The following is a 24,929-nucleotide window of genomic DNA, read 5'->3' as shown; positions in this document are numbered from 1 at the left end:
TCCACCTGCCATGGTGATGTGGAGGCAGAGTCACAGAGGGTAGAACGGTGGAACCCCCCCTGCAGGTATATAAAGGGCAGTGCCAGTGAGCCGGCAGTGCCTGTGAGCCGGCAGCCCAGAGCAGAGCGGACAGCGGCAGAGCGAGCAGCAGCAGAGCAGGAGCTGAAGTGAGAAGGGAGGGGAAACGCAGGGGCTGGAGTGAGAAGGGGTGGGGAGGAGCAGGGGCCGAGGGGAGAAGAGATAGGGGGAAGCAGGAGCCCAGGTGAGAAGGGATGGGGAGAAGCAGGGGCTGAAGTGAGAAGAGATAGGGAGAGGGAGGAGTGGATGGGCACGGTGTGGAAACACTGTGAGTGTAGTCCAGGCGCTTCTGCTCCTTCGCATCACCCGTGAGCGCGGGTGGTGGAGGAGGGTTTGTTGTCTTCTAGGCCAGGGACACGGACACGGCTGGAACACGGCATGCTCCTGGTGTCAGCCCTGCAGCTGTCAGTGCGTGAGGAGAGCGCTGCACCTCCGGCCCTCGCTGCTCTGTGACAGTCTCCGGGTCTGCCTCCCAATAAAGCCTGATTCGTGAATCCGTTGCTTGGTGCCTCTCCTTTGTGCGGTCCCTCTTATGACATTGAAGCGTCTTTACACGTGTGTGCCTGTGTGTGGTGTGTGCGCTTGTAGACACGGACAAAGCGTCCCCATGATACACGCAGAGACCAAACCTCTGCTTATTTGACACCCTTCCCCGTATCCAAGAATCTCTGCACTGACAGCACAATGAGCTCTGAGGTCACAGAACCGCAGCGCCCTATGACAGCCCGTGAGCCAACCGCCATGTGCTCATCCAGCGCCGTGATGTGGGAGGCCATGAGGCCGGGGCACCCCGTGCTGCTCGTACAGCCCGCAGCGTGGGCTCAGCCGTTGCCAGGGGCACAACGGGACGGTTTTCAGCCGAGGCGTCAGGGCAGGGAGCACGTCAGCGCCTCGGCTGTTTTCTCTGAGAAACATCAGTTCTCCTTCAGAAGCACTGGCCAACTGTGTGCGTCGGTATTAAACATTGGATGACTCAGACTGCCAACATTCTATTTAATGCCTCTTGTGTGATGCTCAAACAGTGTCTGATGCATTCATCTCATCACTGTAATCGAAGGTGACGGCAGTTTTTAAAATACAAACATAAACGTATTGGCTTTAAAGGCTTGTATTGTTGTACACAGGGGTATCTTCCTAAGCTGGACATACAAAAACATAACAGTTTAAAATGTTCTTAGCTACAGGTATCGCACCTTTAAATAGGATCATTCCAAGCTGGGGTTACTTTTGCAGCATTTTGCTGTATTCATTCTTCTGCCATGTAAATCCAACCAAGAAGGCCAATGGCATCCTGGCTTGTATCAGGAATGGTGTGGTGAGCAGGACTAGGGAAGTCATCCTGCCCCTGTACTCGGCATTGGTGAGGCCTCACCTCGAGTACTGTGTTCAGTTTTGGGCACCTCAGCACAGAAAGGACATGGAGGTACTGGAGCAGGTCCAGAGAAGGTCAACAAGGCTTGTGAAGGGCTTGGAGAATCAGCCCTACGAGGAGAGGCTGAGGAAGCTGGGGCTGTTTAGTCTGGGGAAGAGGAGGCTGAGGGGAGACCTTATCGTCCTCTTCCAGTATCTGAAAGGTTCTTACAGTGAGAGTGGGGCAGGTCTCTTCTCACTGGTGACAAGTGACAAGACGAGGGGAAATGGCCTCAAGTCGCGCCAGGGCAAGTTTAGGTTGGATATTAGGAAGAACTTCTTTACAGAAAGGGTAGTTATGTCAGTTCTCCTTCGTGCTTGATCCGCACCGATTCAAGCGCGCCTCACAATCAAGCTGTGTTTCACCAACCCACCGGTCTGTTCTCTGGTTCACGCGCTCCTTATTTCCTTCAGCTCGGGGCCGGGCTCTCTCCCCGCCGGAGCACTCGCCTCCTCCGTGAGCGCCCGCGATCCTCCTGGCACGCGAGCCCAGGAGAGATGCTGCGAGGCGTGGGGCGCTTTTCCAGCCGCTGCTCCGCCGGGATCCAGCCAGCGGTTCGCTCCCCTCGCCTTCCTCGAGCGGCCCGATCGCCGCCGCCATGCAGCGAGGCAGGGTGAGGAGGGGCGGCGGGCGGGGGGGCTTTAGGACGGGAGCGGGTCTGTAGCGGGGCGCGGGGGGCGTGTGGCGGCGGACCCCTGACGGCTGCCCCGTTGCAGGTGCTGACGGCGCTGCTGTGCGCCGCGCTGCTCCCGCTCCGCTCGGACGCCGCCAAAGCGCCCAAACGCCCGGCCCGGCCCCGGAGCTGCGGAGAGCGGCCCGAGGAGCTGCTGGAGCAGCTGTACGGGCGGCTGGCGGCCGGCATGCTCGGCGCCTTCCACCACACCCTGCAGCCCGAGCCGCCCGGCCGCCAGCACAACGCCAGCTGCCCCGCCGGGACACGGCCGGGCGGCGACAAGAGGTTCCGGCTGCCCGTCAACCTGCGCAGCGCCTCGCCCTGGGCCTACAGGTGACCGACGGGCGGCGGGGGAGCGCCGGGTGGGGCCGGGAGGCGGCGGGGCCGAGGGCTGCGCTGAGGGACGGGGCGGCCGGGGGGATGTTCGGGCAGGTGTGAGCCGCTCCTGGCGGGAGGAACCGCTGGGGAGAAGCCGGAGCCGTGAGGTGGGGCCGTATGTCCGGCTCACTGCAGCACGGCTACTCGGAGCCATCGCCGGGAACGTCCGTCCTGTGGCGCGGCCGTCGCCCGCTTCTCCTTCACGATTCTCTCCTGCCGAGAGAAAAGCGGTCGGTCTGCCCCATCAGCCTTTCGTAAACAAAGTTCTTTTAGAAATAGCAATTTGTGTGATACGTTTCTGTAAGCGGACTGAGAGCTTTTGGACCGGACTGAGGAATACCTACTGCAAGCTCAGGTATTTGTGTGTGGCTTGTGCCAAATAGCTCTGCTGTCAGACAAGGACTCACTTCAGAAAGCAGGGGGTTCCATCCTCAGCCCCTCTGGGCGGGTATTTCTTTTCAGTTGGAGCTCTGTGCGTGCTTAGTGCTTAACAGAGGATGCTGTCCTGTAACAGATCCCATTTCTCCTTCATTGCTGGTACTGTGAGACACTGCACGGTGTGTGTGGAAAGTGTACGGTACAGAACTGCCCATTATGAAGAGTGATGTGCTTTGATGACAACCTGCTGTTTCACAGGCTGTGCAGCCAGATCCAAGAAGTGTCAGGAGGACCAGCCCTGCTGCACGGTGTTCAGAGGACAGCTGCTCACCTGGTTAACTCCCTCAGCAGTCTCCCAAATACCTTTAGAGCTGTTGTGTATCTCCAAAAAGGACGTGTGGCCCTCATTAAATGCGTTGTGACACAGTGCACCTTGTCAGTGGGGAAGCAATTCCTCTGACACAGTCTTGGCAATGTCTTATCCATGGCAAGGGTAATGTGAAAATCTGCGTGCAGCTCTTCCTTGTGTGTGAGAAATTTACCAGCCTACATGTGTTTCATTCCTTCAGTCTTTCCCCACAAGTTGCTCCCCTTTGCTCATCTTCCAGTCATGGGTGTTTCCCGATGCTGTTCCTTGGAACTGCCAGGGTTGTTTGGTGTCTGGCCAGAAGTGCGCTCACCCAGAGCTGCCTGAGAAGAGCAAAGTGATCCCCTCTGTTTAGATCTTGGACTAAGGGACATGATGTAGTGGGGAATTATAGTGGTGGGAGATGGGCTTTTGACCTGGATGATCTTGGAGGTCTTTTCCAGCCTTGGCGTTCTGTGTTCCGATGCTTCCTCTATGCCTCAATGGGACAGACCCACCTCAAACATGAATTTCACTGTTTCAGTCTTGCTTCAGGATTCCTTCCCATTTCTAGCTGCTAGTGAAGAGATAGATACAGCACTGTCAGTTTATGCTTGATGCAGAAATCTTTTTCCTTTTTAACCCGCATTTTAATGTCCGAGAAGTACTGTGCTATTACTCCATCTTCACTGGGGTTGTAGCAGTTCCCGTTGTGACCATCTGCAGATTTCATTAACGTGCTGCTTATACTCCCTATTCCAGGTCATTAATAATGAGGATATCAAGCCTGGCTGCACTTACCTTCCCCGCACGTCTCCCCAGACACCTGTTCCCAGCTGTTGAATGCTGCTTCTTGTAATTCTTCTGCTCACATGCCAGTTCAGATCAAGAATTTCTTCGTATCAGCATTTTTGAGAGAATCAAATATGTTACTTAGAGATCAGCATGTAACCGGTCATCTTGTTCCATATATAAATCTGAGTTTATCACTGTTCAGTGTGAAAGACTTAGCTTTGACTGGGTAAAAGTACTGATCTTTGTGTGGATTCTCTTTTCGTCTTTGTTCCATGCTTACAGCTTGCTTTCTATTACTTGATCCTTAATCTGGTTACACAACTAACAAGACTTATGTCATATTTGGCATGCTACAACCTGGACATACAGGAGTTGCATGTGGACTGCACCATGAACCGTCTGGTCCAACATCCTGCTGTTGGCAGCGGCTGATTTTTCAGCAAAAGTTGGGGTAAAATACGAGTTTGTCTGCCTGATACTGAAACTCCAGCCTAATGGCCACGGGAGTTTGGTGCATAGCTGGGAGCATGAAGCTTGGAGTCAGAGAACTGCACATATTAGAAGGGACCTCCAGAGACCATCGAGTCCAATACAGCCCTGCTAAAGCAGCTTCCTTACAGTAGGTCGCACAGGTAGGCATCCAGATGGGTCTTGAATAGCTCCATAGAAGGAGGCTGCACATCTCTGTGTAACCTGTTCCAGTTCCCCATCACCCTCAACCATTAAGAAGTTCTTCTGCATGTTAGTACAGAACTTGCTATGTACAAGTTTTAGGCCATGATTCCTTGTCCTGTCTCTGCATATCACTGAGAAGAGCCTGGCCACATCCATGTGCCTTCCGTATAGATATTTGTAGCATTCAAATCTAGGACTGAAAGGCAGAGTTGTAAAAACTGTGTAGCCAAGAAATCCTGCCTATTTCTGAATTTCCAAGTTTCATGTCTTCTGTGTCTCTCTTGGAGCCTCCCCATTTTTTACTGAAGAGTCACTTCCTGAATTGAGAGACAAGATTAGAACTGCAGATTCTCCAAAGCAAAGTTCACCTTTGTTTACTTTTCATTCAGCACTTTGTGACTGCCAGCAAAATAATAAAGATCTTCTACATAGAGGTGATGATTTCCACGGGAGGTTGTTTTCTGAAACGCAGTAGGGTGAAAGAATCGGCAAAATTCCTTACCATCTTTTTAGGATTCTGTCTTACATTTCCTTTCTGAAGTGAGTTCCTTGAGGTTTGGTTGTTATTGTCTATGTTTATCTGATGATGAAGTCCAGTACCACCTCGTCCCTCTCTCAGATGTTGCCTACCTTGCTTTTGCTGCTTTTCAAGAAAGTCTCCATTTAAAACTTGAACATGAGGAGTTCCATACTAACATGCAGAAGAACTTCTTTACAGTGAGGGTGACAGAGCACTGGGACAGGCTACCCAGAGAGGTTGTGGAGTCTCCTTCTATGGTAGGTATTCATGAACTCCCAGAATCCTTAGAGTTGGAAGGGACCTCTTAACGTCATCTCGTCCAGCTCCCCTGCAATGAACAGGGACAGGCACAGCTCAGTCAGGTTGCCCAGGGTCTGATCCAGCCTTGCCTTGAAACTGTACAGGGATGGGGCACCCAGCACATCTCTGAGCAATGTGTTCCAGTGCCTCACCACCCTCACTGTAAAAGACATTTTCTTTATATACAGCCTAAATCTCCCCTCTTTTAACTTCAAGCCATTTCCCCTTGTTCTGTCACCCTGCTGAAGAGTCTGTCCCTTCTTTCCTCTAGCTCCCCATTAGATACTGAAAGGCCATTCTCAGGTCACCTTGCAGCCTTCTCTTCCTCAGGTTGAACAGCCCCAGATCTCTCAGCCTGTCCTTGTAGGAGCTGTTCCATTCCTTGGGTCATTTTTGTGGCCCTCCTCTGGACACACTCCAACAGGCACATGTCTCTCCTGTACTGAAGACTCCACATCTGGACACAGTACTACAGGTGAGGCCTCACCAGAGTAGAGTAGAGGGGCAGGATTCAAGACCCATCTGGATGCCTACCTGTTATAGGGTAGCTGCTTTAGCAGGGGGGTTGGACTCAGTGGTCTCTTGAGGTCCTGTGATTCTGTGTTTCTATGTTTCTGCAATCCTTAGTTTAGTGCTCACTTACATAAAATGTTAATAAATGTAATACAGGCTGGCCTGTCACTGGCTGCAGTGCTTTTGGAAATGTCATACATGAGAGGGTCTTTCCTTTAGATAAAAATTTGTGATTTGCAAGGAACTTATCCAAGACTTTTTCTGGGATTTAGCATTTGTGTGCAGCACAGTGTGCGTGGCCCAAAGATGCAGCCAAGGCCAAGAACACAGAACTGCTGTCTTTTCTGAGTACACACTCATACAACAGCTGGATGGTACTGGAGGTGTGACATTTGGATCATTGTCCCACTGCACTCTGAAAGACTTAGAAGATCAGGAGCTAACAACTGTTTTTTTCCCTTGACAGAACATGTAAATCTCTGTGTCAGGTGTTCATTTGTTATGTTCTCATTGTGCTCAGTGTGTTCTATATGCAGGTAGTAAGCATGGTGCGTGTGGAACTGAATTGCCCAATGCCAGCTGTGGGTTTCTGAAGAGTTAGCTGTGCCTGCCTAATCCAGCACAGCATCTAACCGCTGGATTTGGAAGCTTGAAGACTATGAAGTGCTAATATTATTAACCAATACTACATCTGAAAGTAGCAATACAGGGCAAGAGAGACAAAGTCTTTGCAAGAGTTTTGCTTCTGACAGCAGTGCCTCTCTTGAGTTTCCAGGCTTAGTGCATAAACGGCAGGAAGTTTGTTATTCACTGGGAGCTCTCAAGACACTCATAGGGCTGTAAGTAAAAGCAGCCTAGAACTAGTCGCACTTCATTAGCAGTTCCAGTTCAGCACAAACCCTCTGCTTGTTCCAGCAGATGGAAACGTAGCAGCCCTGCATAGCTCCCTGTTGGTCATTTGCAGATGGGAACCACTGGCCAGAGAGAGATCACTTGGCATACAACAGCTTGAGCTCAGTGCCAAGGGCAGCCTGCATCTATGTGCTTGGTCTGTGTTTAGTTTGCAGTTCTGGTACAGCACCTGGCCCTAGGATGCAGGGGGCACTGCTGTGGGAAGCTGCAGATCTCAGATGATCCTTTGCTTTCAGCTGATTCATGGAATTATAGAATCCCTTGGTTTGTAGGGGACCTCAAAGATCATCTAATTCCACCTGCCTAGAGGTTTCCTAACCTCTAAGTCAGCCATTACATCATATTGCCAGCATCCCATCCAACCTGGTCTTGAACACCTCCAGGGTGCATCCACAGCTACACCCTGTGGGGTATCCACAGCTTCTCTGGGCAAATTCTATTGCGTCTGCCCATTTGGTGCATTTTCTACCACATGTAGGAAGAAGTCAGTAGGAAATTGGAGCACACGTTTTGTCCAGTTGTTGAACACTGTCAAACTTGCTTGTCATGTTCCAAAAGTCTTATAAATGGAACTCATAGTGATTGGAATAATGGAGATATATCAACCTGCTACAGCTGAGGCTGTGGTCATTGCATGCACAAATTGATGATCAATGCATAAAGACAAGAGAAGGTCACAAAATGCACTTGCACAATTAGGTTAACTTTATCAAAAGCCAAAGATGTCAGAACCTTTTAGTATAGCCTTTAATTCCATTACTTAGAGCATTCAGCCCCCCATTTCTGCTCTGGATGCAAAACTGTATCTGCATTTTGGATTCATTTTCAGGTATATAACTGGTTCCTCTCAGTCCTCATCTCATGGAGCAGTGGTACCTACTCTACACTTACGAATATAAGAGATTTTACAACAGAAAGTAGAAAACTACACTACGCCATCCTGCCAGAAAACCTCACTTGTGCCTGTCTTTTGCCACGTGAGAATTCAGAAAGGGGGAGCTTGTTGCAGACCATGATTCCACTGACACTGTTCTCTTGTGATTAGTGTTATTAGTGTTATTAGTACATCAAGAAGCATTTTGTGCTTTCCAGTAACATCATAAACCAGGTGCTAGGGATAATACAGCATAGGAAATACCACTGGCTTGACACATGGTGTGTTTAACGTTCTGCCACTGAAATTATTCACGTTTGAGCTTGAAACAGGCATACATCACAGGAGAACCAACCGTATTTCACTGTCTTCCTTTCTGCTGGCTAGCAGACATTTCATTGCACATTGGTGTGAGATCCTGTAACTTGAAGGTATTTCCTGGGGAAAGTAAGCAAGTGTAAACGGGACAGAGCAGCTTTGCAAAACCTATCAGCAGTATCACAGATGTCTGGCTATGCAAGAACTGGCCACATTTCTCTGCAAGGAAATCAAGTTTCTTAAAAAGATAAAGAATCCTGAATATGTGGCCACTGCAAAAACAGAAGTGAAAAGGTCTTTTTTTTTTTTTTTTTTTTTTTTTAATAAATGATCCTAAAATCAGAAAATCATGTGAGTTGGAAGGGACCCTTAGAAGTCTTCTGGTCCAAACCCCCTGCAATGAACAGGAGTACCTACAGCTCAATTATTGCTCAGAGCCCCACCCAGGGATGGGGCATCCACCACCTCTCTGGACAACCTGTGCCAGTGCCTTGCCATCCTCCCTAAAAAACTCCCAGTCTAAGTTACAGCCCTTCCCAACAATTCCAGTATAAGCAGGAAGAGGGGGTGGAGAACTAAGCAGCAAATACATCGTCACATCGCCACACTATCACACCTTTTCTTGGAGGCGGCTCAGGGGTGACCTTATTGCTCTCTACAATTACCTGAAAGGAGGTTGTGGTGAGATAAGGGTTGGCCTCTTCTCCCACGTAACTAGTTAGGACTAGAGGGAATGGCCTCACATAGTGCCAGGGGAGATTCAGGTTGGACATTAGGAAATACTGCTCCAAGAGAATGGTCAGGCAGTGGCACAGGCTGCCCATGGAGGTGGTGGAGTCACTGTCCCTGGAGGTGTTAAAGAAGCATTTAGATGTTGTACTGAGGGACATGGTTTGGTGGGTAAACTGGTGATAGGTGGATGGTTGGACTGGATGGTCTTGGATGTCTTTTCCAGCCTTCATTATTCTATGATTCTCTGTGGTTAGAGGAAAAGGTAGAGACAACAGAGGTGAATAAGGTGCAGAAATGCTGAGTCCTGTTTAAGAGGAAGGAACCTTTATAACCCTGAACACCTTAGGCGTACGAGGGAGCAAGAACTATTGTGAAAAGAACTGTACAAAATAATTCCTATTAAATTAAGAACTCAAGGCAGATGGTAAGTTTGGCAGTGTCCACATCTTTTCTGATACTCTAATTTCCCACTCGGTCCAAAGTGCTAGACTGACTTACTCTGTTGAAACCCCCAAATCACATTCTGGGAAGCTGGTCACTTCATACTTCAGCAGACTCTGTAGGACTTGGTCAGTTCAATGAGTCGTTTGTGCTCTTTCTTTCAGTTTTTCAACTAAGAATCCAGACAGCAACAACTACTGCTGTTTTTCCTGGCAACAAATCCCCCAGAACATTATATGAATGTTTACAGTCAAATAACTATAATAATGTTTTCCAGATGAATATGGAGAGAGATGCTAATGAATCTTTATTACTTGCTTCCCTGTAGAATTTCGTATGACCCCACAAGATACCCTAAATACATTCCTGAAGCATACTGCCTGTGCAAGGGCTGCCTGATGGGGATATTTGGCGAGGAGAGTTTTCAGTTCCGCAGCACCCCGGTATACATGCCCACCGTCATCCTGCGCCGCACCTCCTCCTGTGCTGGAGGCCGCTATGTGTACACGGAAGACTACGTCACTATCCCAGTGGGCTGCACCTGTGTGCCTGAGCAAGAGAAGGAGGCCGAAAGTGTAAATTCCAGCATAGACAAGCAAGAAATGAAGTTGCTGGTAAACCAGAACAAGCCGTCATCGGAGTGAAGAATATAGGAAGAGTTGTCTGTATGGTGTTGGCTTCACATCATTATTTCACCACCTCAGCAAACTGCGCACAGCAGAGAAACACATCAGGTTACGCTGTTTCTCTGCTTACAGTTATTTCAGTTATAAGATAGAAAGTTCTGTCCAGTTGCTCAGATCGTTAGCGATGACCGTTCATATTAAGAACTTCTGTAGCTCATGTGAGTATTTCTTGCAAATTTCAGTATAGCTTTTTTTCCCTTCCCTTAGAGTGGAACATTTTATCCATATTATTCACAGTAAATTTTAGAAGATGATGCAATAGTAAGAAATGCTAGCTATTGCTATAGCAGACCGCTGGTCGTAGATATTATTCAGGAATCTCTTATACTCTACTTTTAAATACTTTCATATAAAGATCACATAGCTATTGTCCAGATGCCAAAACACCGTTTCAAAGTATGGTTTTTCAGGCTGGGAGGGCCTTCCTTTATGCTGCATATCAACCCAAGGCAGCATTCTTTGCTGTTATATCTTTGGCTGTTTATACAGCACAGCATGGGAACCTTCACTGGGCTGGAGTCATTCATGAAACAACATTCTGTGAGTTTGCTATTTTTAAACTCACCAAATTGCCAAGGGTACAAAAGTGTTGAGAGAAAAAAAACCATGCTAGAACGTTATAAAAGTGCAGTGTGGACTCCCTGGTGTGGACTACAGCTAATTGAACAGAAAATATCCATTGGAATAAATAGGGTTTGGATCCCAAGAATTCTGTGTTGGATCTCATTCGCTGTAACCTGCTTAAGAGTTTCTTGAGATAAAACTGTTCTGCAAAGTTGAAAGACCAAAATGTTTTTCATGTCATTGAGATGAATCACAGAAAATCCAAACTGGTTAAATACAACTAATTCATACAAGCAGTTCTGCTCGGTTTAAAGGTGGTTACCTGTTCTCCAGAGAATATAAATACTTGAAGCTGATAGAGCCATTTTTCTTTCCTCCTAATGTGGAAGAACTTCTCATCCCTGGAGAAAAGGGAAATGCTAATCAGAGACAGAAGGTTTCAAATGGAAGCAGCCCTACATAGATAAATACTGCATTAGGTGATACTTCAGCAGTTCCTTAAAGGCTTCACTGTTATATAGTGTTTTTTTTCTCCAGTCACACTTCAGGAGGGATGAAATTGGACCTTCAGACTCCATAACATATTAAACAAATTATTCATTGCAAAAGACCATAAAAGCAGCCCACAACAACAACAAAACAAACAAAGCTTTTTGAAAAAACTGCCCTCCAGAGAATCAGTGTGACTTACCATATCCTTCTGATACACAGATCCGTGTTTATGACAGATGTGCTAACCAGCATCTATGGGTTTATTCGTGTGACACAATGAGAAATAAAGCTCCCATGCTGTTATATCTGTCCTGCAGCCATAATTTTATGGCATCAGTTTGGGTTTCTTCAAGTAACTGAAGCATGTGCTGGGAACCTGTGGGAATCGCGGGCTGACACCAGGTAAATGGAACACAACGGGCTTTGCCAATCCAGAAGAACAAATGCTTTAGCTTACATAAAGCTTCGGGAATTGGATGACTGAAAGGAAAGTATTAGAGAACTGCAAAGCCCCAGTGGATCAATAGATTATGTGTATTGGCGACCCCCTCTTCATACTGCAACAAGTGCAGAAAGGTCCCTATGGTCACAGGCAGCCTCATGCTATTCCACTTTCCCCTGTTCTAACCTTCTCTTCTATGACCAGCTTTCCAGCTGAGTCAATTTGCTTTCTGATCCAGCTATCCAGTTAGGTGTCTCTTTAAAGTGGTGTTTATGTTTCACTGCGACCAACTGTTTGGTAATAATTTGTTACTGAACAACAGTTTCCCAATGCTTAACATCAAAAACTATGAGCTATGCAAACATTCATTAACCTTCATCACACCCTTCCATATATAGACCCTCTCCACAGTACTCACTGAGTATTAAATGTAGTTTGCATTTGTTTGGAATTTTTTTTTCCTTTTCTTTAAGATTTCATCACAGTGTGGATTTATATCAGTTGGACCTCAGCTGTGGTGTGACATTTTCCAGCTCTTAGCCCTCTGCTTACAGCTGCTGTAGCCTTGCCTTTCGTTTGCACAGGGGGAGGGAAGTCCGTTGGAGTTGCTTCGAGGCTCACGAACTGTTGACAGAAGGCAGACATGAAATGCCTCATTGGACCAACTCCAGGCCCAATAAATGCAAACAATTCCAAGCTGAAACTATCTGGCAGCTGTGGCTGATTCGAGAAAATGTTTGTTGTGCCAGGAAAATCTTCTCCTGCACGGAGGTTGTCCCTGGAATGCATTAGGAGCCACAAAACACGGAACAATATCCTTGGTAAAGGAATTATTTTCTCCTCTGTAGTATCACTTAAGACACATTGGAAAATTGGTATCATACAGGACGGCTGAGAAAATCCTGAGATGCTTGCGCTGGTTTACTGGCCTGTCATTCCAAGAAGGTGTTTGCATAACCAGGCAGTGGCCTGCAGCTGCAAATAAGCACAAGATTGCCAGCAGTAAGAGGAAGGGGATAGAAGGCGATTACATGCTCTCAGAACATATAACTGCCTGTTAATTTCTCTGGGATTAGGGAGCAGCCATAACTATAGGAGGGAGATCAGCAAGTATTGCTGCTGAGTGCTGTGAGCTACCACTTGTTTCTGCAGTGCTTCCTTTCAGGGAAGCTGCAAAATATGAGGAGTGGAGCATCAGCATCAGCAGGTGCTTCCCACTTGTTCATGGGCTGAGGGGTGAAGGCACGGAGCCTGGCTGGCTGCGTGGCGCTGAGATGAACACACCAGTGAGAGTTTAGGGAAAGCTTCGTCTGTCTTGTGATACACTGCAGGCAGCCGTGGGACCTGCCCCTTCATGTGCAGCCCACAAAACCATGACAGTAATCCACGGGAGACCAGCATTAAAGCCAGCCAAGCACTACTTGACACTGAATTGGTTTGGTTTTTTTTATATAGTCCTGTTCCAGAATAGAGATGTTTGCTGTTATGTAAGTTACTGCACTGGCACGATGTACAAATTCACTACAGACTTCTGTGGCTTCAGAAACACAGCAACTTCCCATAAACAAATATAGGAAAAATAGTTTCCAGCCTATCACTTGATGGACGCTGTGAATGCCACCAGTCAAGCTCTGCTTGGGCAGCTGCCCATCCTCACCAGCCTTGGGAGAAGGAAGCCAGTGGATAATGGGCTGCTCTGTGGACTGCACCTACAAAAATGTATAAGTTCGCTCATTTGCAGTCACGCATCTTCACAGTGCCTCTTTTCAAAGCCGTCTGGCCAGCGTGTGAGGGGCAGCAGTTATTTTGTGACCTGGGTTTCTTGGTACAACTCAAAGTTGTACCTTTAAGAAAAAGAAATGCGTCACTGATGAAGTTAGCAAAGTTACCTTTTCATGTTGTGGTAGAGAGCCCAGCAAGACAGATCTAGCAAAGGGAAGGAGACAACTGAAGGACATTAACTATAAAGCAGCAACATATGTAAGGCTTGTATTTGAGCAGCACATTGTAATTTAGTTGGGCAGGAGGGAAGAATATAATCAGTTCTGGCAGCTCATCCCTTTTGTAAAATAGATTTTCTAGTCCTTTTTCTTAGGTGCTTCATTTTGTAGGTGCAGCTTTTCTGTCAGCCTTCTACACAAATCCAGTATCTCATACGCTATACAAAGATAAGTACTTATATTTTGTTTGGTACATTTATAGCTGATAAAAGCTTTTGAGTGCCTCAGAATTCATGAACCTGCTTTCACCCAAAAACACATCAGCAGCGTAGCCAAGAGGTTAGAGAAAACTGACTCTAAAAGTGTCCTGTTATCAACAACCCCATCTGTCCCAAGGTTTTTTTAGTGCATCATCTATTTTGACAGAAATTGCTTGAAATACAGTCAAACCCTTTTATATAAAATTTGATATCTGCCTGTTAGAAACAGTAGGAGTTTATCAGACATTATACCTCATCAGCCTTTTAAGATCCAACAGTCCCAACAATTCTGTCTGTGGAACAGAAGACCAAGATAAAAATCAGTATTCAAAAGAAAAAAGAAAAAAAAAAAAGGCCTGTTCTTGGAACCATAAACTTGATGTATCTGTAAATTATCTTTAACTTGATATTGAAATCAATGAAAATGCAGATGCTATATTTAATCAGTTCCGTAGTGATTCAAGATTTAATGCACATGTGCGAGTCAGGTCACTACACAAGCAGTATTTCCTAGCCAGCAATAGGAGCAACTCAAAGGGAGAAGCCATGGACACAGCCTGAAGCTCTAATTTAGACAACTAGGCTGATGTGCTGCATTTTTATTAATTACTGCATATTCTAGACTGATTTTACCTGACTTACTTATAAGGTTCTTAATGAAAGTAAAGCTCTGCCTATGGAGGGAATCCTTATTGTGATTTTCTCGAGGAGACATGGGGTTTATACCAATATTTAGAAATAAGCTTGGCTAGTGAATACGTAAGTCTGGTTGGGTATTTCTTTGTTTTTAAAGTTCACCAGATTTTGTTGCTCACGTTTATTTTGTATTGCAAAATAAATGCACTGTTCTGCTGCACAGAGTTGTTTAACACGACTTTCTTCAAGCACGACACACATACACAAGTTTACATGGTGGGAACTGATGACAAAACAGATCTCATGTTCTACAAAGTCTGGGTTTATGAAAAACCTTTATTAAAGATAAAACAACCACTCCATTGTTTTTTTTTTTAAGCCACTCTGGAGGCAATTATAGATACAGGTCTTATCTTAGTTGGCAAATCTTTTATTATTATAAAAAGCAAATGGAGAGACCCAGTCAGAAGGAGATGTGTTTTCTCTTTAGTTATTCTGTATAAAAATATCAGCCTGCTGGATAATGAATCTGGACACATCATGTTCAGAACAGCTCTCAAAGGTGAGACCAATATTCATGTTTTCTCTACTGTCAGCTACCAAGTCATCAGTTCTGACATAGCTGATGGTTCTGATGCCAGTGAGGCAGACACCAACACGGTGTTAGAGGCCAACCAGCTAAAATCACTTCAGAGAGGTCACTGAAAAGTACTATGATGGCAAAAACTACTGGTTGGAATGGAACTCGAACAAAGAAGCTCCCATTTTGCACAACCTGCACTGTTTATGCCCCCACTTACCTAACAAGTAAAGCAAGTAACACTTGCAAATGGTCACAGGTTTAAAAGAGAAACACTGTCCTTCTGTGTTGATTAATTCTAGCCCAGAAAGTACTGCTTGGAGTGGAACATTGCGGAGTCTCTGGGAAAAAAATACAAAGTAACTTGATTGCGAAAGTTACGGATCTTCTGAGGAAGTTACAGATCTTCTCCCAAGGATCAGTCCAGCCCAGAAGCGTAGTTAACATAACATCGAAATTCATTAGCTAAATTTCGAGAGTGTTTTGGAATGAACTTGCACATCTTCACACCAAGATGCTTTGCTGCCTGTTCCTCCATGATTGCACCTGCAGCAAAAAATGGTAGTTGGTGAGAAAACAGCAACGATATCAGAACGTTTGGACTTTTTATCAGCTCCTCCCAATTGTCTGCCTCTTTATTTTCTTTAGGGGACAGACTTAAAGCAGCTGCACTGTCATTTTGTTAACTGTCTCTTCAACAACAGAAGTTTTGAGCTATTTAAGCATGAAAGAATGGAAGAACATCCTCAGTTTGTTGAAAATCGGCAGAGGGCTGAGATGGGTGCCCCTTTCACAGAGAAGAGAAATGTAAACTCCATCTTACTGCTACGTGGCAGAGAAATTTCATGGTGAGGAGCATGGGAAATGCAAACAGATTACATATACTTTTTGATTTAAGTAAACCACAGTGTGATATTTATGGCGCCAAGCTGAGAAATCGTTCCCTTGAGGAGTATTTGTCAAATGGTGTAAACCGAGGGCCCACTCGTCCATTTTAGGGGGGGAAAAAAAATCTCAGAGCTATTTTTATGCATGACTGTCTTTTACAATTAAACAAAGGAGGAGACTTTCTACGTCCACATGTTATTTTCATTTTTCCCTATTTTGCCTACTTGGTTGACTGCCCAGAATTGTACGTACAGAGGGTTTTTGTCCTTTGGTTTTTGTTTTGCAGAAGTTTCTTGAATGCCTTCAGATGTCTCACTGTAAGGTTACAGCTTTGAGAACCACCATAACCCAGGCAGATGCTTGTAGCTTCTTAAAGCTATCGAGTGCATCTTCATGAAGAAGGCCCTACAAATGCACTCAGTAAGTCTTCTGGTTTCACTGCTGTAACCACCAATTTTTAACTCTTCCTGCTGCATTTCAATGCCTAAGAAACAATTATTTGAACCAATGGTGGAATTCTCCAGCGTTTGTTCACGCTGCAATTGCTGTATTTACCAGTGAGGAGCAGGTGATATGGAAAAGAAAAAGAAAATAGTTGTCTTTTTTTTCATTCTTCTTTTGAAGAAGTAGCTGAAACCTTCACTTTGCCAAGCAAAGGCCATGCTACCTGCTTGTCTTTCTATTCAGTTCACCTTAGGTTTTGCTACAATCAGCATTTGCAGACATGCTCAGGATCCAGCATCCAGCAGCAGGTCGCACCTCTGTCTGTCACAGCCAGAATTTCAGGCATCACAATTCACAGAACGCCTCTTTCACAAGAAACAAATACTTTGGAACTTTGCAGGGTGATGATATCAGCTCTTCTGTAACTTCGTAAAACTCATAATGCAGTAAGAAAAAGGCAGATTGTAACTATTGAAATACACATAACGAGAAACAAACACAGAACTAAAGCATACCAGTATGAGCTTACCCTCTTCTGATCATATATTCTTCCTAGAATTACATGAACTAGTATTGCTGATTTGGGACTTTTCTCACTCAAGTACGTGTGCCTTTTGAGACAGAAGAAGAGCAGCTTACCAGTGAGCTACATGTTTCTATTAATGATACCTGTGCAAAGCAGAATCTTTCCTTTTGTTAAGTATTTGATGGTCTGTGCAGTTTTTTGAAGACACTCCTCGGACAGATAGGGTGGATCTGCTACTACAATGTCAAAACTGTGCGGCAGGAGATGTCCAGGTAAGTTCAAAGGGTCGTTGTAATCATAGAAGATAAATTCTTCTCCATACACAGAAAACCTTCTGTCATACTCCAGGATACACACGGAAAAATCTGTGCCACCCTGTTCTCTCAGCTTCTGGTACACACTTGGCGCACTGACACAGGCTATCCTGGAAAAAGACATGTAAAATATTAAAAGGCTGATTTCATAAGGCAACAAAAATAATTACAACAAAGACAATTCTGTAAGTTCTCAGGGCTGCTGTGGGAAAACATCTTAAACATTCACCCAGGGTAATGTACATAACTAGGGTGAAAAGCTTATTTCGCAGCAGCAATGAAATATACCAGAGAATCCAATTTTCAAATGAAAATCCTTGCAGAACTAAGAGGGAAAAGTTTTCCCATCTGTTCTGCAGAAGTGTATGAAAATAGAAAAAAGAATAAGAAGTCATTAATGTGCTCTGGAGCTCGTTGTGTTTCTCAGGGGTGGGGGGGGGGGAAAGGAAAGAAGATCCATAGTAAATTTCTGTTACTGGCACAGGTTACCCAGAGAGACGGTGGATGCCCCAACCCTATAGACACTCAAGGTCAGGCTGGATGGGGCTCTGAGCACCTGATGGAGCTGTAGGTGTCCCTGCTCATGGCATGGGGTTGGATCAGATGGCCTTTAAGGGTCCCTTCCAGCTCTATGGATTCTATGATTCTGTACGGCAGAGCTTGCAACACTCACTGCAATTCAGAACAAATTCACTGGGAACCACCGATTAAGAAATGGCGAGGCATTTCTGCAACAGCGCCATCAAAGAGAGATGAGGTACAAAAAGTAATGAATTACACTGCATGCTCTCTGCACAAATGGGAAAGAAAAAAGCAACACTCTTTCTCTCAGAGAGTGGTCAGGCACTGGAATGGCTGCCCAGCGAGGTGCTGGAGTTGCCATCCCTGGCAGTGCTCAAGAGGTGTCTGACTGAGGAGCTGTGAGATCTGGTTTTGTGGCTTGTGGTAGCAATGGTGATGGGAGGAGGGTGGTCTGGATGATCTTCTAGGTCCATTCCAACCTTGTGATTCTATGATTCTGTGATTCACGGAACAATTACAGAAAAGACACATTAAACCTACAAGGTAGCTATCAAGTCCTACCTGCCACCTTTTCCTGCTGCCACAATCGCTTCATTAGCCAGGCATGCTGCCGTCTCATCACTGTACCAAAACTGGCTCAGTTGCTGAGAAAAACAATGCACAATTATAAGCAACATTGTATCTTCTGACTGTGTTATGCGCTATTGGGTTGAGAGCCTGTCTGAAGAAAACCCAAATCCACTGCAACGTCTTGGCTCACAAACTACAAAGGCGTCATTTTCTGGAGAAGCTTTTTACTTCTGAAAACCAAGGACAAACAGCAGGCAGCTCACACTGTGTGTTTGCTAAAGCACTTACCTATGGTAGCAGGAGAACCAATCATTGGCAGGGTTAGTTCAAACCCAGCATGCTGAAGTGCAAAATAAACACATGCTTAAATTGAGTTACTTCAGTGGAAAAGGAAAAAAAAAACAAAAACAGAAAACTTGGAAAATGCCAATATAGAAGGAAATAAAGGATTTAAGAACTAAATGAGATCAGAAAGAGTAAAAAAAAACAAACTCAGAGACAAAAGTCAGCTCAGAACATTCCTTCTTGTTATACATTATTGTCTGAAACCCAGGGAAGAATCTTCACTACCCTCACACACAGGCTGGAGCCCAGTCTGCAGAGGGCACAGATGATTCTGTTGGGAACTTTATTCCCTTTCTTCATGTAATTTACCTGACTTAATTTTAAAGTGAATAACCCTACAGCATTAACATCCACAAACAGCCTGGCCGCTCTAGGAACATCTTGAGTGTTCATCTTCTTATCACCTACCCACAACAGAAAGCTTGGTGAAACCAGCGTGCCTCATTCGCTGCAGGTTATTTCTTACCCAGTCTTCTTCTATTGAGCCAACAGAATATTGATTAAACCCTTGGGAGGTCTTCATGCCCTCTCTCTGCTGCTGTTCCAAATAGAACTCCTGGAGGGCAGCCAACGTATGGGATGAAAGCTGGGGAACGTCGTCATCATCATCATCCATTTTCCTAGACATTGCCCAGAGGGAAAAAAATGTATTAACCCTTTTCAATGGTGGAAGCTTTTAATAACAGCCTGCTTGCCTGAGGCAAAAACAAACAACATTCCTGACACCACGGGCTCAGTCTGACACCTAACTGGGAAAACCTCCTGCAGGGCACAGTGTGCTCCCTCTGCTTGGCAGCTTTAAACCAGGCAGAGGCAGAATGGAAAGAGCGTGTCTCCAGAGAGAACACAGGAGCTGTTTCCTTTCTGCACAGCACAGAAGTAGCTTGTACTTCTATAGGGATGTTGTCATGACACCTTGTGTAGCCTGCATCCAGACACCACTTTCATATCAGCTTGTGGAAAAAAACCCAAAAGCTTTAATGGATTTTGCAAATTCTTTGGCATATTTACCCTTCCCTCCTAGACACGGCGATGGCTGCCAATCATTTCTTGCCATGCTGTAAAGTCACAATTTTGACTGCAAATGAATAAAGCAGTGTTAGAGGATCACCCGGCTTCACCTCCCACACTGCAACAAGACTCCTCTGTGTGCTACAGACCTGAAGCAGAAGAGACGCTCAAGAGGATGCTTTGTGTGCCCAGGAACACAGACAGAGCTCATGTCAGAAGGACGAGGTACAAGCAGCCAAGCAGAGCCACTGCTGGACGTTTGTTAGCCAGGTGCCACCACCACGCTGCTCACCATGGGCCGGAGCCGAGCATTGCTGCCTTCTGTCCTTCCCAGAAGGGGCACCGTCACCTCGTGGAGCGAGGGTGACAAGCTGCACCTGAACTACAGCTGCGTAACATTTCTTCCACCCTTGGCTGCAGTGAAGGCTGCAGTGCTCACGACCTTCCTGCTTTGCTCTTTCCTCCGTGCTGTGCAGAGCTTTCAGGACATCTCCTACAACTCAGTTTCTTGCTGCTTGCTGAAATACTCCCCAGCTCAACACCGCACTACAGCAACTGCTGTGCTGGTCTGGCGGCACAGGGCACAGCAATGCAGGGTGCTGCGACACGGAGCCCATCGCCTGCCCTGTGCAGGGGGAAATCCTGGATCCAGGCCACCTGGTAACAACACAACGGTCCGTTCTGTTCCTACTTCTTGACACCGCACACTGCTAACACCCATTGTGGCCCTGTACAAGAACATCTTTTGTTGGGACAGATGTTACAAATTACTTTTCATCTCATACCTTCTCTTTAATTAAGCATGTCACACACACAGAAATCTGGTTTTGTTATCCCTAAGGCAAGCACATGTCTATGCTCTGATGCTAAGAAGCCAAAAGAGATGAAAATTTGCAATTCTTAAGTCAGAAGCTGAAATGTTGACTTTATGCTCAATGAGTCCATCCGGGCCTTTGCAAAGACCAAATCTATGCACATGAAATGAAATCCCCACCGACAGAAGCTAAGATCCCTTGTTTTGGTGCAAGGGCAGGCATGCAAGCAGAGGCATCTTTTTTCTACACACGTTATTTCAGCTCCTTTTAGCGATTGTCCTTTCGGTTTGCACAGTAAAGCTTCAGGAATTGAGCAGCAATTAACTGTGAGGCTGCAAGGAAAGGTAACTCGGAACACATGGCAGAAGTATCACGAGGTCCATGTAATTCAGAACACTTCCAAAACTCAAAACACTTTTCTGAATCATAGTAATCATAGAGTCATAGAATGGCCTGGCTTGAAAAGGACCACAATGATCACCTGGTTGCAACCCCCCGCTATGTGCAGGGCCACCAACTATCAGACCAGGCTGCCCAGAGCCACATCCAGCCTGGATGAACTAACATACGTTGTCTACATTGACTGACTTAAATCATCAGTATGAAGACATTTTTATGCACATGAACTACATTATAAAACTATTACAGTGAGTTTATGGGAACAAGACTTGTAAATTCCTTTGGCTTCAAGTGAGCAGGAGGTGCTACTACTTGAAACCCTCCGCAGCCCTCCCACACACCACTGCTCTCAAGTCCAAAAACAGCCCTGAAAGTTGAGGAAGGATGGGACAAAGCAGAGGAAACCCATCAACAGGAATACAAAGTTTAAAGCTAGCAATGTGTCAAGTGTGATTTACTGTTATGTGAATGCTGCCGGCCTCCAAAGGGGCAGCCCGACCCACTGAATGAGCAGAGGGAGTGAACCAACACCACACACTACAGCCTACACTACACACACTACAGCTCGCAGGGCAGGGGAAGGTGCCTGCAGAGCCCTGTCCATGCACAGCTGAGCTCCTGCTGAGCTGTTCAGGTGGATGTGTCTGTGCGAGAGCTCTTATAAAACAAATAACACAATGAAAAAGCAGCACAGAAGATTCCACTGCCTCGTCTACAGGGCAATAGTGCACAACTTAGTGCTGGTTCCCAGCTCTCATGTATGAAAACTCCAATTTTACACAGCCAAGCCCTGAAACTGAGACAAACTAAAGTCAGAAGGAACACTGTGGAAAAATTAACTCACTCAAAAATTCCTAAGGGCTTTCATAGACTTTCTGTGCCCCAATACATTTGGTCCGTCCATAGTTAGGAACATACAGACATCTGGAAAGCAGCACTGTGAGATACAGCACAGCTCCTGTGCACAGATGTGCCTGTGTCCTACAGCAGAAGCCTGGGAACTTGCACCCACCCGGTTAGGTCAGGCACATGGGGGCTGCGTGTCCGCATCACTGCTTACCCCATAACTACAGAAGATGCAGCCAGATCCTTCCAGAGCCACAGCACTACTCATTGCAATGAACGTCCCTTAACTAGAGGGACTACTGGAAGGCCAAGGAATATTAATGCAACTGGTGCTGTTAACCTCTGTGTGGGGAGGAAGGATGCTGTTAGCCCTGCAACCTCTTACCAAGAATATAAAACATGCACATGCAACTTCAACAAAGACTATTCTAGCTTAGCATAGATCTAAGACCAGTATGCAACTGCGTAAAACATAGCAGTATTTTTCCCGAGCCAACCGTGTTAGCATATAAGGCACAGAGCCTGTCATAGATGAGGTATGAAATACGTGCCAAGAAAATCTGGGCAGCAATACAGCATCAGGAGAGTTGGCTGGAGGTGAACAAGTCTCCATCAGGGGACAGAAGTTACTCCCAAGCTGGACACATGCCCTGCTACCTGAAAAGCACGGGGCTCTGTTCATGCTCCAGCTGCTGAATGCGAGGATCCGAGGTGCAGGTCTCCACCAGCAGCACACAGCCAAGCAGGCACACACAGCAGCAGCTTCTCTGAGCGCTCCTGTTCCAAACAGAAAGTACCCTGACACAGAAAGGACCTCTCCTTTGGAAAGAAGCATTCAGAGCTTTAAATCTGAAAAGCAATTTAGTGAAAGCTCAGCTATTGCTCAAGGATCTGACAAGTTACCTGAGCACTGCCAAATGTGCAAGAATGCCAGATTTCACAAGAGTGACTGACAGCACAAAGCTTGTTAAGTACAGCAGCCAAAGTAACCTAACCACAACAATCCTCATGGTCCAGCCAGAAGAGACTGAAAGGTGCTAGGCCACATGTGCATCTGTTTTACAGGGTCTTCCCAACGTGAAACAAAACTCCCCACACATCTGGGACGCCGTCCCCATGCACCGTCAGCCAGCTGCAAGGTTCTGTTGCCAGGTAGCATCAAGCAGCCACTGAGGGGGATCCCAGCGCGGGGGACATCAGAAAAGAAGGCCTGACAAACCTGCATACCAAATGGAACTGGTTTCCTAGTGTTTCATAGGAAGGAAGGAGGGACAAGAAGGAGATGTGAACGTGGGGCAGCCACAGGCCAAGAACAGCTCCATTTTGGGATCCCTGGAGAACTTTAACATCCACAGCAAGAGGTTCAGAGGAGAAGCTTCACTAGCTCACACAAGGGTTGATGCTGGCAGTTCTTGAAGTATCTTGAAGACAGCCAGAAGCAGCTGTCTTGGAAAGAGTGAGACTGCAGCAAGTAAGCAGCAGTGACACTTACCCACTCTGCCTCCTCCTGGTCTATAAACTTTCCCCATGAGGGGCATTTCTGGCTGAAGTGATTTATTCTGTGAATGCAGTTCTCTAAAAGACCGTTTCCCAGTATCCCTTATATACACATCAAGTGATCTACAATGGCCCACAGCAGTAAGTTCCAGGTTATGAAACGCCAGCTCTTCTTGCAGTGAACATGGCTACCGGATCCAGTAGGTGCAGGCACTTCTCGCATGGGAAGGATCTCATGTGTGCCCCCTCCTCCATCTCTCAGACCATCCCACCACTCCACAGCTGTGCGTTGACTGCTCCCCCTGCAGCCCCTGGCTCCTGTCCCTTAGCAGAGCCTCCCTGTATTCACTACCCTCAGTCACCAATTCTCACACACCCATCTGTGATGGGGGAACTGCAGCTGTACGCTGCACTTCAGATAAAGGTGACCACTCATCTATATTGTGGTTTCAGGATGTTCTCTGCTGCATTTCCTCTCTTTCTCTTAAAAATTCCAACATTTCCTGGCTGGTATGTTTTTCATTAAATCATACAATCACTCAAGTTGGAAAAGACCATAAAGATCATCAAGTCCAACCACAGCCTGACCATTGTACCCTAACTAACAACACTCTGCTAAATCACGTCCCTGAGCACCACATCCAAATGGTTTTTAAACACATCCAGGGATGGCGACTCAACCACCTCCCTGGGCAGCCCATTCCAGTGCTTAACAACCCTTTCTGTAAAGAAGTGTTTCTTGATATCCAACCTGAACTTGTGCAACTTGAGGCCATTTCCCCTTGTCCTGTCTCCTGTCACAGGTGAGAAGAGACCAGCCCCGCTCTCACTGTGAGCACCTTTCAGATGCTGGAATATCAATAAGATCTGCCCTCAGCCTCCTCTTCCCCAGATTAAACAGCCCCAGCTTCCTCAACCTCTCCTCATAGGGCATACTCTCCAAGCCCTTCACAAGCCTCGTTGCCCTTCTCTGGACCTGCTCCAGCACCTCCATGTCCTTTCTGTACTGAGATGCCCAAAACTGAACACAGTACTCGAGGTGAGGCCTCACCAATGCCGAGTACAGGGGCAGGATGACTTCCCTAGACCTGCTCACCACACCATTCCTGATACAAGCCAGGATGCCATTGGCCTTCTTGGCCACCTGTGCACACTGCTGGCTCATATTCAGCTGACTGACCATCAGCAGACCAAGGTCCCTTTCCATCTTGCAGCTTTCCAGCCAGTCCTCCCCGTGCCTGTAGGGCTGCCTGGGGTTGTGACCAAAACACCGTGCAGAGCCATGTTCAGACCCTCGTGCTCAGGCTGCAGCGGGGCGGGCGGCCTGCACAGCTCGGCCGGGCACAACTGCCGCCTGCGAGAGGCGCACGGAGCCGCTCCACACGTACAACCCACGTCCTGCACCGCCCGCCCCCCCTCACCCCCATTAACGTGCCCAACGCGGGCAGCCGCCCCCACGCGGCCCCAAAGCCTCGGAGCACCCCCAGCCCGCACAGGCCCCACGGGGCCGCGGGAGGAACGCCGGCTCAGTGCTGGCTCCACACCAACTCTCAGGGCAGGAAGGAGGCGGGCGGGCACCACGGCGGCCGCACCACCAGCCGGGTCGCACCACTCGGCGGGTCGCACCACTCTGCCCCGCGCGCACTCACCGGCCGGCAGATCGCTCGGCGCTCCCGGGACCGCCCCGCCGCAGCGCCGTGTGGTCCGAGGGAGGCGCGCCCCCTTCCGGGCTCCGCGGGGTGAGGGCGGTGCCTGGCGCTGCCTCTGCCCGCCCCTTACCCGCCCCTGCCCGCCCTTGCTGAGGGGAG

At 47.0% G+C, this 24,929-nt stretch overlaps 2 protein-coding genes across 3 annotated transcripts; one reads left to right on the top strand and one right to left on the bottom strand.

Annotated features, from left to right (window-relative positions):
- The first annotated feature begins 1,763 nt into the window (after positions 1-1,763).
- Positions 1,764-11,409, top strand: IL17D (interleukin 17D). Its single transcript, XM_015852163.2, has 3 exons — positions 1,764-2,102; positions 2,206-2,495; positions 9,673-11,409. The coding sequence occupies exons 1-3, from the start codon at positions 2,088-2,090 to the stop codon at positions 9,986-9,988; spliced, it is 621 nt and encodes a 206-aa protein (XP_015707649.1). The 5' UTR covers positions 1,764-2,087; the 3' UTR covers positions 9,989-11,409.
- A 3,271-nt stretch (positions 11,410-14,680) lies between these two features.
- EEF1AKMT1 (EEF1A lysine methyltransferase 1) lies at positions 14,681-24,887 on the bottom strand. 2 transcript variants are annotated; one of them, XM_015852161.2, is made up of 5 exons: positions 24,771-24,887; positions 19,020-19,173; positions 18,200-18,282; positions 16,946-17,226; positions 14,681-15,490 (listed from the first exon to the last, which is right to left on the bottom strand). In XM_015852161.2, the coding sequence occupies exons 2-5, from the start codon at positions 19,167-19,169 to the stop codon at positions 15,363-15,365; spliced, it is 642 nt and encodes a 213-aa protein (XP_015707647.1). In that variant the 5' UTR covers positions 19,170-19,173; positions 24,771-24,887; the 3' UTR covers positions 14,681-15,362. The 2 variants fall into 2 exon arrangements, with proteins under 2 accessions (XP_015707647.1, XP_032298057.1); XM_032442166.1 differs by lacking the exon at positions 24,771-24,887 and adding an exon at positions 19,714-20,829 and having other exon boundaries at positions 14,683-15,490.
- Positions 24,888-24,929: the final 42 nt, after the last annotated feature.

This window comes from Coturnix japonica, chromosome 1, assembly GCF_001577835.2.
Source record: "Coturnix japonica isolate 7356 chromosome 1, Coturnix japonica 2.1, whole genome shotgun sequence".
In the NCBI taxonomy this organism is placed as follows: Eukaryota; Metazoa; Chordata; class Aves; order Galliformes; family Phasianidae; genus Coturnix; species Coturnix japonica.
Note: the sequence above shows the minus strand (reverse complement) of the source record. Positions and strands in the feature narration are given on the sequence as shown.